General features: G+C 33.7%; 1 protein-coding gene across 2 annotated transcripts; it reads left to right on the forward strand.

The window, feature by feature from the left end:
• The first annotated feature begins 558 nt into the window (after positions 1–558).
• On the forward strand, positions 559–11,039 carry LOC115712782 (histone-lysine N-methyltransferase SUVR5). 2 transcript variants are annotated; one of them, XM_030641142.2, is made up of 12 exons: positions 559–1,130; positions 2,797–3,327; positions 3,664–3,966; positions 4,064–4,174; positions 4,710–4,820; positions 5,176–7,971; positions 8,247–8,408; positions 8,744–8,860; positions 8,929–9,032; positions 9,618–9,755; positions 10,056–10,143; positions 10,294–11,039. In XM_030641142.2, the coding sequence occupies exons 2-12, from the start codon at positions 2,860–2,862 to the stop codon at positions 10,399–10,401; spliced, it is 4,506 nt and encodes a 1,501-aa protein (XP_030497002.1). In that variant the 5' UTR covers positions 559–1,130; positions 2,797–2,859; the 3' UTR covers positions 10,402–11,039. The 2 variants fall into 2 exon arrangements, with proteins under 2 accessions (XP_030497002.1, XP_030497003.1); XM_030641143.2 differs by lacking the exons at positions 559–1,130; positions 2,797–3,327; positions 3,664–3,966 and having other exon boundaries at positions 4,064–4,191.
• The last annotated feature ends 1,840 nt before the right edge of the window (positions 11,040–12,879 follow it).

Consider the following 12,879-nt stretch of genomic DNA (forward strand, 5'->3'; position numbering starts at 1 on the left):
TACTCTCTAAAAGCTATTATATTAAACTAAGACTCGATATTTAATTACACAAATAACAATAATAACACATAAAATGATCTATAAGCCTTTTTAACATTTCTTACATTTTATAGTAGTTGATAGATTAAGCATTTGTGTTTAAATATATTCTCAAGTTCCAATGTTGCAATACCCAAACAGTCTTTATTTACTTTATGTGAAATTACCAAAAAACACATCACACAATAAACTTTCGGTGGGCTACCCCATAATCTAAATTCGCATCCCGATATCAAATATCATTAATACATTTAAAACCAGAAAATTCTCAACAACAATAAAAGAAACCAAAGAAAATAGAAATCAACAAATTTTGAAAACTTTCATACCTAAATATTTTTTCGATATATAATTTCACTCATTAATTATTATTATCATAAAATTAATAAATAAATAATAATAAAAAAAAACAACCCATAGAATCGGACTTCCCACTTTATAATTTCAACTTGGTTTGGTACCATCTCATCTCAGATAAAACGACACACATATATAAAGGCACATATTACACATAACCAAACCAAACCCATCTCTTTTATCTTTACATACCCAAAATCTAAACTCGACCCAGTCAACTCATTCATCTCCCTCTCTCTCAATAGGGTCCTTTTCCTTATGGTTATATTATATATATAGGTCGAAAAACTCTCCATACCCAAAATTCAAACCAGACCATTTTCTCCATTATTATACCCCTTAACCCACCACAACTTTTCATAATAATAATAATATAATATGATAATATAGAGATAATAACCTCTCTCCTTTTCATTTTAGACTGAGTACCTTCCCTGGTCCCTGAACTCGTATATATATATATATAAACAGATATATACACCTATATATATCTCTTTATATATATAACACTTACCCTGTGACAAGATTTGGGGCATTTTGGTTTTTGTGTATACCCTAAATTAAACAAAAAAAATCCCCAAAACACCCTCATCCAAAGAGTAAAGAAAAAAAAGAAAGTCTCATCATATTATCTACCAACCCATAAAAAAATTCACCCCGAAACTTCTCACCCTAGTGAGAAAAAAAAAAAAAAAAGGTGATCTTCTCCCCATAACTCCTTCCTCCTTTTAAAGGTACTACATTTTCACAATCTCTTCTGTAATTTGGCTTTAGACATTCTTATATGTATCTATGTATGTCACATTTTTTTATTTTTTTGGTTATTTATTTGTGGTATTCTTTTTTTAATTTCTTTGTGGTCTTTTTTTGGGTGCGGACCTAGCTTACTCTATATGTTATTAACTCTTTAAACAATTTAAAGAACAACAACAACAACAAAAACAAAAATAAAAATAGAGAATAATATTAATATGCTTTTACTCAGAAATGAAATGACCCTTCTTTGATTTCACATTCTAATTGGACATTGTTGTTATTAATTGGTGTGTAGTTACATAAATTTGAACATTATATGTGTGTATCTGTACTCATATTTGGGCATGTTTAGTGTTCACGATATGTAACCTGGTTTTTGTAAGCATCTGAAATTGGGGATTTTGGTTAGGGTTTTCCTCATGCTTATCTGGGTAATTAGTTGTATCATTAAGTAACTGTCACAAGTTTCTTTTATGGGGTTTTTAAATTAGGGTTTGTTTCTTTGATTTAGATCATAATCTGGTTTCACGGGTATAATTGATTATGGTATGAAGTGTACATGTTCTTTTTAGAAAAAAATTAATTCTTTTTTATCATTTTATTTTGATTCTAAACTAAAACAAGATTACATTTTCTTAGTGTAAACTAAAATTACCCAGATTTTGATTTTTTTTTTTCTTGATTTGTAACATTTCAGTTTATATTTACTTTATTTTTTAATCATGTATAATATATAATATATAAATATTTTAAAACAATTTGGAATTGGTTATTTGAAACAATTAATAAGAATCTATTCCAAATGTAATTCAAGCCTTAATGTTTCTATAAAAGCGTTCCGCTAATTTTTTTTTTTTTGGTACCATCTATTGGCAAATTCAACTATGTGGCAAGTACAGAAATGATAGAAAAGAAAGAAATTGAGGAAAAAGAAAATATTAAAAACAAGAGAGTCTACCTAGTGAGTAATGTGGCCCCATGATGCATAAGTTCAAGCTCTTTATATTATAAGTTATTTTGTACGAATCTTTTACACATTGTAACATTTCTTGTGACATTAGAAGTGATCTTATTTTAACCTTTCATGTAACAAATTCAAGATATGGGCAGATCAATTTAGCAACTCATGGGCAATAAATAAACAAAAGCAAACTTTCCTAATGATTGTGTGTGATTTTCCATATTAGATTTTGGACTCTGAAATGGAAAATGACTGGTTGAGCTGGTTATTGAAAATTCAATATTTTTGTATGGTTTGCAATATTCTAATATGATTGGATTGATTGTATTGTTTTTGATGAAGTTGACAACTATTAATTGATATAGATAATCTTTACAGTTTTACTGATCACTTAAAAGTTGGTTACTTTGACATTTAAGTATTAAATTTCTATAAGTTAGAGTTGGTGTAAATTAGTCTTGTACATTTGGGGAGATGAACTAGTAGCTTTTAATCAAGCAACATTATTTGCTTAGAGATATCGATTTTTTTGTTTCTTTCACAAAAAATCATTACAATGTTTATTAGTCATTATTTTATGCATTGTCGATTTGGAGGAAGTATTTTGAGTACATATTCTATTCTCAGGCCTTTTTTCCTTGTTCTGATCATTATATGAAATTGAATTTTGTCTGAAATGTAAGGTGGTGGGAGAAATTTCAGCCATATCATAAAGCACCATATGGCATTAGAAATATAAGAATAAAATGGAAGTGATTTCATGTTCCAAAGTTCAGTATCGTGGAGAATCTGATTGCCCTCAACAGATTTTGGGTAAAGATATTAGTTATGATAAAGATTCTAATCTTGATGAACATGGACAAAAGGTACAGTTGATTAAAAATGGAGTGGATGACGTATTGCAACGTGTGGAGAGGCCTCAAACAGAAATGCAGGCTGTAGTTCCTGCAACGGTTGATGAAACACGAGCTTCAGAAGGCAACTGCAATGGAGTTTCTCATGGTTACGATGATGGTGATGACAAAGACAATGGTGATAAAAGGAATGCAAATGATCAGAATTACTGTGAAGACAGTTGCCTAGTGTCTGATAACTGTCATCTTGTTGTGGATACTATCGAAAATGAATTGCCAAACAATATTAGAGAAGGGGATTCATCTTTTATAGAGCCCATGTTGCTAAAAGAGGATGAATCTGTGGCCCTGTGGGTGAAGGTATTGTTTTTTTTTTCTTTCCAACATTTTATTTAAATATTTAGATTTTTAATTTTGATTCTTTCCCTCAATAAACAAATAAAACATTTACATAGATATTCAAATTATATTGATTTTTCAAGTTTTAATCTGTACCAAGGAACTAGTTTCAACCCTTCCCCCTCCCCGCTTTTCTGTATGCTTGTTATATATTGATGTTGTTGTTCTTCTAGAGCAATAAAATTGATAAATATCTAAAGAAATTACGATTATAGAATCTATGATGTTTGAAGAATCTTTGCACTAAGTTCACTAATTTTAATTTTCTTTTTTACTTCACTGTTTATCCAAGTACAGTGGAGAGGGAAGTGGCAGGCGGGAATCAGATGTGCGAGGGCTGATTGGCCATTGTCGACATTGAGAGCAAAACCTACTCATGATAGGAAGCAGTATTTTGTCATATTTTTTCCACACACTAGGAATTATTCTTGGGCAGACATGCTACTTGTTCGCTCAATCTCTGAATATCCTCAGCCTATTGCGTATAAATCACATAAAATTGGACTGAAAATGGTAAAAGACTTGACAGTTGCACGGCGTTTTATCATGCAAAAACTAGCTGTTGCTATGCTTAATATTGTTGACCAATTTCATACCGAGGTATGCCATCATGGTTTCCTTTTGTGAATAGTGCCCTCTTTTTTATTTTTTTGATAATTTCTAATTACTAGAATTTTGGCTGAATGTTCACGCTCAGGCCTTGATAGAGGCTGCCCGAGACGTGGTTGTCTGGAAGGAATTTGCTAAGGAGGCTTCTCACTGTAGTGGTTATTCTGATCTTGGAAGGATGCTTCTGAAGCTGCAGAATGTAAACTTGCCGACTTGGTGATAGTTCTAGAACTAGGGAGACAAAAATTGAAACTTAACAGCTGATTTTTTTTTTCTCACAATTATCCATTTGGTTATATTTGGATGGTGGACAGCAGATTATATACATTTACATATACATGTTCAATATTATTACCTTATGTTTGGTAAAGAAAGTAGGGTTATATATATTACTATTCTGATGAATGTTTTCCTGATATGTCTCTTAGAGCTATTCATTTTGCTCTTTTCCCTATTTGAAGATCTGATTTTCTATATGTCTAGCACCTCTTCTTGTCATTTTCTTCGAAACTCATGGTTCGTGTTTCATGGGGAACTTTGAATGCAAACTGAGTATAGGATTTGTATTTTTTGGCTTTTAAAACTAAAAGTAACTTTTCCTTGTGTACTTATATAGTTATATTTGTTTTCTTCCTTGATGAGTCAGTTTTTGCTTCTTTTCTTTATTTTTTTCCTCCTTCCTTTTTCTTTTCGGGTTAGCAGCTAAATGAATGTATTTTTTCCCTCCTTTGCAGATGATATTAAAGAGCTACATAAATTCTCATTGGCTGCAGAATTCGTTCAAAATATGGGAGCAGAGATGTCATAACGCACTTAGTGCTGAATCTGTTGAAATGCTGAAGGAGGTATATATAATAATTTAGTTGCACATCGATGGAGCTCTATTGTTTTTTGTTTTTATGGGTGGTAGTGGGAAAACTTTAAATTTATATGCCATGTCCTTAAACATCACATAACCCATTAGTTATAATAATATTGTCAGCATTTTGTTACAGTAAGATGTACTACAAATTGATGATGAAAGGATTGATGCACTTTCATCTACTATTAGCAATTACTGTTATTTTTTCATTTGGTATGGTATGAAGAATTCTTAGTGAATTCAACAGACCTGTATTTTTTTGAAACATCTTAATGTACTCTATAATGTTTGGCTCAAGCTTTTGGTTATTTAATCTTTTTCCCTCTTCACTGGTTCAGGAGTTGTTTGATTCAATTCAGTGGAATGATGTCCATTCTCTAAGGGATGCGTTGGTCCAGCCCACGTTGGGTTCTGAGTGGAAAACATGGAAGCAAGAAGTCATGAAGTGGTTTTCAACATCTCATCCCTTAACAAGTGGTGTAGATCAGCAACAAGAAAGTAGTGATGGTCCTTTGACCCCAAGTCTCCAAGTTAGCAGGAAAAGGCCGAAACTTGAAGTTCGTCGTGCTGAGACACATGCTTTCCAGGTAGAAAGTAGGGAGTCTAATCAATCTGGAAACCTAGAAATTGATTCTTACTATTTTGACAACAGAGACATTATAAATGGTGCTACATTAGCATCAGAGCCTTGTAAAAAGGAAAATTTGACTGAGGTAGCTGTATCAACAGACTCACCTGGTACCACTTCTAATAAATGGAATGAAGTTATCACTGAAAAGGAAAATGGTGTGGACAGACAAACCAAAGATATTGAGATGACACCTGTTCATCTAGCAACTCCTACAAAGAGTCGGCAGTGCATAGCTTATATTGAATCTAAGGGAAGGCAATGTGTGAGGTGGGCTAATGATAGTGATGTTTACTGCTGTGTGCATCTGTCTTCTCGATTCACTGGAAACTCCGGGGGGACAGAAATGGCTCTCTCTAGTGATACACCTATGTGTGAAGGAACAACTGTTCTTGGCACTAAATGTAAGCATCGGTCTTTACCTGGGTCACCATTTTGTAAGAAACACGGGCCAAAGAGTGATATGAAAGCTTCAAATTTTTCGGAGAATTCACTTAAGAGAAAGTATGAAGAGAACGTCCCTGGTCAAAAAGCCACTCACTGTCAAGATATAGTGTTGGTAGGAGGTGTTGAAAGTCCACAAAAAGTAGATTCTGTCTCAGTCATGGATAGTGAGGGTTTTCATGGAAGAAATAACGTAATTGAGAATGCTGAGCATCTTGTTAAAGAATATGATAATCCGAAAGTGTTGCATTGTATAGGCTCCTGCTTGCCCAACAACATTATACCCTGTGTGGAAAGTCCAAAGCGTCACTTATCATACTGCGAGAAGCACCTTCCAAGCTGGCTTAAACGAGCAAGGAATGGTAAAAGTAGGATTATATCGAAAGATGTTTTCATAGATCTTTTGAAGGATTGCCATGCACAAGAGCAAAAACTTCACTTACATCAGGCTTGCGAGATTTTCTACAGGCTTTTCAAAAGTATATTATCCTTAAGAAATCCAGTACCCAAGGAAGTTCAGTTTCAGTGGGCTTTATCTGAAGCTTCTAAAGAAAATAGAGTTGGTGAGCTCTTTATGAAATTGGTTAGCACTGAAAAAGAGAGACTGAGAAGAATTTGGGGCTTCACTGCTGATAATGATGCAGAAATACCCTCCTCTGTCCAGGAAGAACCAGCTCAATTGCCACTGGTGATTGATGGTAACCACGATGATGAAGAAACTATTAAATGCAAATTTTGCTTAGAGGAGTTTTTGGATGACCAAGCACTTGGAAACCACATAATGGATAGCCATAAAAAGGAAGCACAATGGCTATTCAGAGGTTATGCTTGTGCTATCTGTTTTGATTCTTTTACGAATAAGAAAGTTGTAGAAACTCATGTGCAGGAGAGGCACCATGTACAATTTGTTGAACAATGCATGCTTCTGCAGTGTATTCCTTGTGGTAGCCACTTTGGGAACACTGAGGAGCTATGGTCACATGTGATCTCAGCTCACCCTGTAGATTTCAGGCTTTCAAAAGCAGCTCAACAGACCCCGCCTGCTGTTGTTGAGTCTCCATCAAAGCTTGAGCTGTGTGCTTCAGCCTCTGTAGAGACTAATTCTGAGAAATTAAGTGATCCCAGAAGGTTTATTTGCAGGTTTTGTGGCTTGAAGTTTGATTTACTTCCTGATCTCGGCCGCCACCATCAAGCTGCTCATATGGGACCAAGTTTAGTCAGTGCCCGACCTGCAAAGAGAGGTGTACGATATTATGCTTATAGAATGAAGTCTGGGAGACTCAGCCGTCCTGGATTTAAGAAAAGTTTGGCAGCAGCATCATATAGGATACGAAACAGAGCAACTAATAATATTAAAAAACGTATCCAAGCAACTAAGTCACTTAATACTGGTGGGAGGAGTGTCCTGCCTCAAGGAGCCGAAACTGCAATTCTTGGTAGGTTGGCTGAATCGCAATGTTCGGATGTGGCAAAAATTTTGTTTTCAGAGATGCAGAAAACAAAACCTTGCCCCAGCAACTTTGACATTTTATCCATTGCTCGCTCCACTTGCTGCAAGATCGGTCTTAAAGCTTCTTTAGGGGTAAAATTTAAAGTATTGCCAGAACATTTGTATCTAAAGGCAGCAAAACTTTGTAGTGAACATAACATTTATTTGAACTGGCACCAAGATGGATTCATATGTCCCAAAGGATGCAAAGCATCTGATGATTCATTACTTCTGTCTCCTGTGAGATCCCTTGCAAATAGAATTGTAAACCGCAAATTGAAATGTTCTTCAGAACCTGTGGATGACAAATGGCAGGTGGATGAGTGCCATTATGTCATAAATTCAATTGACTTGAAGCAGCTATCCTTGCAAAAGGGTCGTGTACTTTGTCATGATATAAGTTTTGGGCAGGAACCGATTCCGGTGACCTGCATAGCTGATGACAGTGTATCCGATTCTGATACCATCCTTGAGGGTAGCTCTGATTGTCAGCATTATAGACATATGCCTTGGGAGAACTTTAAATATATTACAAAGCCCTTGCTTGATCAATCCCTTTCTCTTGATGCCCAGGTATTTCTTCTTGCAAAGTGTATTTTTCTTGGCACTCACATATAATGGTTATTATGATCACTGTGTAATGTCAACTGGAAATTTATGCATTAAATCTCTCCCTGTTGTTTCTTCACCCTATCACCCACGAATGCAAACACATTCTGATACTGATAACATTTGACACATAAAATCCATTTCTTATTTATTGATAATTTGTTGATACTATCTCTAGATTATATTTTCTTTTAATATTTTGACTTTTTAATGTATTTTGTTTTTCTTATTATCTTTAGAGTTTTCAATTAGGCTGCACCTGCCCGCATGGAACCTGCAGTCCTAAAACTTGTGATCATGTTTACCTTTTCGATAATGACTATGACGATGCAAAAGACATTTATGGGAAATCAATGCGTGGTAGGTTCCCATACAATGATAGAGGTCGAATTATCTTGGAAGTAAGTGCTCTGATCACCATTCCACATTTAAATTTCCATCATTAATACATTTAGCTTTTCCCTTACTATGACTTTTTTTTTTCTTTTAATTTTTCCCATTTGTTCTTGGGTAGATGCCCTCGTAGAAAGAAGTAAACAAGAGCTGTTAGTCATAATCAAGTTATTATTGCATCGTATAGTTCAAAATCTTTTGTTGGATGATTGAGATCCCTAAAATCAGAAACAAATCTCGCACTTTAATCTTCTAGTAAAAATGCGAACAACCGCCCATAGGTTCTTACCTCCGTGTTTCCTGGTAAAGACTAACACTTTCTCTCATTTTTGTTAATTTTCAGGAAGGGTACCTTGTTTATGAGTGCAATCAAATGTGTAGTTGCCCTAGAACCTGTCCGAATAGGGTTTTGCAGAATGGAGTTAGAGTGAAACTTGAAGTTTATAAAACAGAGAAAAAGGTAAAGCAATCAGATTTGTTAATAGTTTGTTTGCTGGAGAAAATCTGATTTCTCTACACTGATCACAGGGATGGGCAGTCAGGGCTGGTGAAGCAATCTTGCGTGGCACTTTTATCTGTGAATACATTGGGGAGGTGTTAGACGAGCATGAAGCAAACATGAGGCGGAAGAGGTCTCATTTTCTTTTCTAACTGATGCAGCTTTTTTTCCCCCTTTACTTAACACGTTTGATCAAATTTCGCCAACTTTGTTGGTAGTTAGTTACATTTACTTCTCATGTTCTAGCTATTCTCAGTTATTTTTCTTTTCCTTTTTGTTTATCTAAATTTACTAGACCTTTGGTTCTGCTGGCATCAATGTATAGAATAATCATATTTATTTGCCAGAGTTTTCAATATTTTTCTAATCATTGTTTTTCAAAATTTGTAATGTAATTTAATTCTTTGCCCAAAACCGAAGTATAATATCAACTTCTTTTGGAGTAAGCTTAAAATCTAGAATGAAATCTCTTTTTGTTGTGATAATATTTTTGGCACTCTTTTTAGTTTCATTTTACACGGGGTAATCTAAAAATTGCTGGTCTTATTTTATTTGAGCGATTACATTTTCCCATGTTCTATGGTTATGGGTTCATTGTGGTAAAGTCAACTGTGCAGGCAACCTAGATTTTGTTTAAATTCCAAGCAAGATTGGTGTAATTTAATTTAAACTATTTCTTATGCTAAAGGCTAATTTTTTACTGGTCTTTGTTTATTAGGTATGGCAAAGAAGGCTGCAGCTATATATATGAAATCGATTCTCATGTCAATGATATGAGTAGGCTGATAGAATGCCAGGCTCGGTATGCCATCGATGCCACACAATATGGAAATGTTGCACGATTCATTAATCACAGGTGAGAAAGGAGTAATGAAAGGTTGCCACTTGAATTGTACTAGATGTAAGAAATTATAATCCCTTGCGGGATCGTACTTTTTTTTTATCAGTATCTATTTTTGCAATTTATTTTTATTTGGTTTAGTACATTTACAGTTATCCTATACTCTTGATGAGATAACGGCTTTTGATAGAGGTAAAGGTGGACAATTTTTTGTACACCCAAGTGTGATAAAAGCTATGAAAATGTTTCTTCTGTATTAGGCTTGTTAGTCGTAGTGCCTCGTACTCATATCATGAAATCTGCCATATGTTGTAGTTGCTTGCCAAATCTTGTGAGTCACCAAGTCCTTGTGGAAAGCATGGACTGTCAGCGCGCACACATAGGTCTCTATGCCAACCAAGATGTAAGAATTGTGCAAGATTTTTTCGCAATCTTTTCCCTTGAAAATATGACACTTGGGCTATTGTTACTGAAATTTGTATCTCTAGACTGTGTTTTAGATAGTAAATTTCCCATTTTATATATGTTTTTGTTTTTGTAATCTTATGAGCAGATATCATTGGGTGAAGAACTAACATATGATTATCGGTATGCACTGCTGCCTGGAGAAGGATATTTATGCCAATGTGAAACTCCCGTTTGCCGTGGCCGTCTGCATTAAGCCTTTTATCTAGATGATCCTCATTCTCTCTCTCACTCTCTATGATGTACAAAAAATTTGAGTTTTCAAGCTGGAAGATCTCACAGGTTGAAGAGCAAAGTTTTCTGGTTATATTGCCATCGAACACAGCTGAGTACAATTCAAGCACTTTGCTCGATATTTTCTTCAAGCCATGTTTAGATTGTGGCACTTGGATTTTTCATTATGGTCTTCCCCCAAGTAAGGCTACAACCTTTTCCTCTGGTAGATTCTTTCAATAATTTTTTCTCACATCCTCATCTTAATTCAATGAAAAAAGAGGACAGACCTCAAGCCCTCCTTTTATAAAGACTTCACATTGAATTTGTTAGTATTGAAGTCACCCTGGACTAATGAATTGTAGCTTTTCTCCTTAGTCCAATTTCCCTGTTAGTTATTATTTATTTGGTAAGAAATGCTAATTTGACCAAGGTTTTGATGTCTTCCTATTTATGCACTTTGCAATATTTTTCTACTTTTTATTAATAGCACAAGGGAGTTGTGAATTGTGGGGATATCATGAAAGTAATAATGTATTCCCCATGGTAAGAAAGTTTTGTATTTTTAGTATAATTTGTACATTGTAGTTAATAAAAAGTTACTCTATTTATTTAGTTACATATTGTGAAGTTGCAAGTGAATAATGCTATCATATAGTTCTTTCATAGTTTGAATTCTTTTCCTATTTTTATATGAATGCCCCTCTGAAAATCTTATCTTGTTTAGTTGGTCATTATTACTCATTATTTGGAAAAAAAAAATGGTGTTTTGTGACATAAGTCATGTACGGGAATGGGATATCATTTCACACTTAAACATTCTTTTTTTTCTTGGGTTTTAGCAAACATCAGATTCAAAATGTACATAGAAGAATTAGCCCATTTGGCCATTATGCCAATTCTTTAGTTGTATTAATTAGTTGGGAGAAGCATGGGAGTAAAGGACCACTCTCTGTTGCACTGAACATAGCAGATAAGGAAAATAACTTAGGCAGAGAATAAGACACATCACATGGGCTTGTGGGTCTTTCTTTTTTTAACTAAATTTTCAAATAAAAACTTCAAGGCATGCCAACCTTGATTTGGCTTGTTTTGCCTCACACACTCTTTTCTGTACTCTCTTACATACATGTCTGTGTTTGTTTCTTCCTTAGTTTCAGACTGAGTCTCAATGTATCCAAACACTTTGAGCTAGTTGATAGATTTTGTCTTCAAATTGAATGAGAATATAATAAGTGAAAAGGACTAAGAATACTAGGACATTATACAATTTAAGTATATGCATATGCATGCATAAGAACATATAGTTCTTTTTTCATTTTTTCTTTTAGGAATAAAGTTGTATTATTAAAGGAGAATAATAATTCAAGAAAATGTTAATTATGTGTGATGGGATTGTACTCTTATACTTGAGCATTTTGATAGATTTCTTGTTGAAACTGAATCAGTTTAGACTTTACACTTGTTTCACTTTTAAATAAAATAATAATTGTGAATGATTGATGTAGGAACTGGTTAGTGGTTATGGTATTTTGCAGGCTGGAAACTATTTAAAAGTTCTCAATAGTGAGCTTTTAATATGATTTCCTTCAAAGTCTACTATTGGGACCCTAATGATTATATATGTTAGATATGATTATTGAGGTTGTAATTTAATGTGCTTACATTTGTTGACTCAAATTTAAGAGTAAGCATTATTTTACTCAATTGTCTTGAAAATTATCCAGGGATTAGTTGTGATTGCTAAGATAATTGGTTGATAAAGCCTTTTTCTTTTTACTATTTATGATAATTAAATTGCAACAACCCCAACTTTAGAGTTGTTACACTTTATTTATTAAATTATTAATCATATTCTTATCAAAGGAGTAATAATAATATCATATGTGGGATTGAATTATTACAATTATTTGTTCAACCACAGTACAACCTATCTTAGTTTTTGAAAATTAAACAAGAAGGTTTTGATATATTTTGGGGAAATTTGTGACTAAAGCTGTTTCAATTTGTATGCACTTTCTTGCAAATCTAAGGTGTTGGTTAAATTTCACCCAACTATTCAAATAATTAAAATTATTTGGACAAATAAAGATATGCCACGTGTACATACGGTGGCATTTATAGTAGCATTTAAGGGAGAAATTTAAAGAATACCAAAAAAATAAAATTTATGCCTTTTACCCTATTTTTGGAGATTGAAATGTAGAGGCTTAGAGATGAGACCTTAGCACTTGAGAAGAGATTCGATTAGTGGGCCAAGTTTACAATAAGGCCACATAACAGCACACTTGGTTTCTTTTTTGGAATAATTACATCAAGTACAATGTTTTATAAAATATTTACATTTTTACGTTCAAAAAATGTTTTTTTACATTTTTACGGTTTTCTAAAAAATAACACGAAAACAACATAAAATCAACAAGAAAACAATATAAAAGTTACATGAAAATAACATCAAAAT

This window comes from Cannabis sativa, chromosome 4 (assembly GCF_029168945.1).
Source record: "Cannabis sativa cultivar Pink pepper isolate KNU-18-1 chromosome 4, ASM2916894v1, whole genome shotgun sequence".
Classification (NCBI taxonomy): Eukaryota; Viridiplantae; Streptophyta; class Magnoliopsida; order Rosales; family Cannabaceae; genus Cannabis; species Cannabis sativa.

Coding starts and splice junctions, on each gene's coding strand:
- LOC115712782 (XM_030641142.2), top strand. CDS start 2,860: ATGGAAGTGATTTCATGTTCCAAAGTTCAGTATCGTGGAGAATCTGAT. Junction 4,175..4,709: donor TGCTTCTGAAGCTGCAGAAT/GTAAACTTGCCG, acceptor CCTCCTTTGCAG/ATGATATTAAAGAGCTACAT. Junction 9,756..10,055: donor GCACGATTCATTAATCACAG/GTGAGAAAGGAG, acceptor CATATGTTGTAG/TTGCTTGCCAAATCTTGTGA.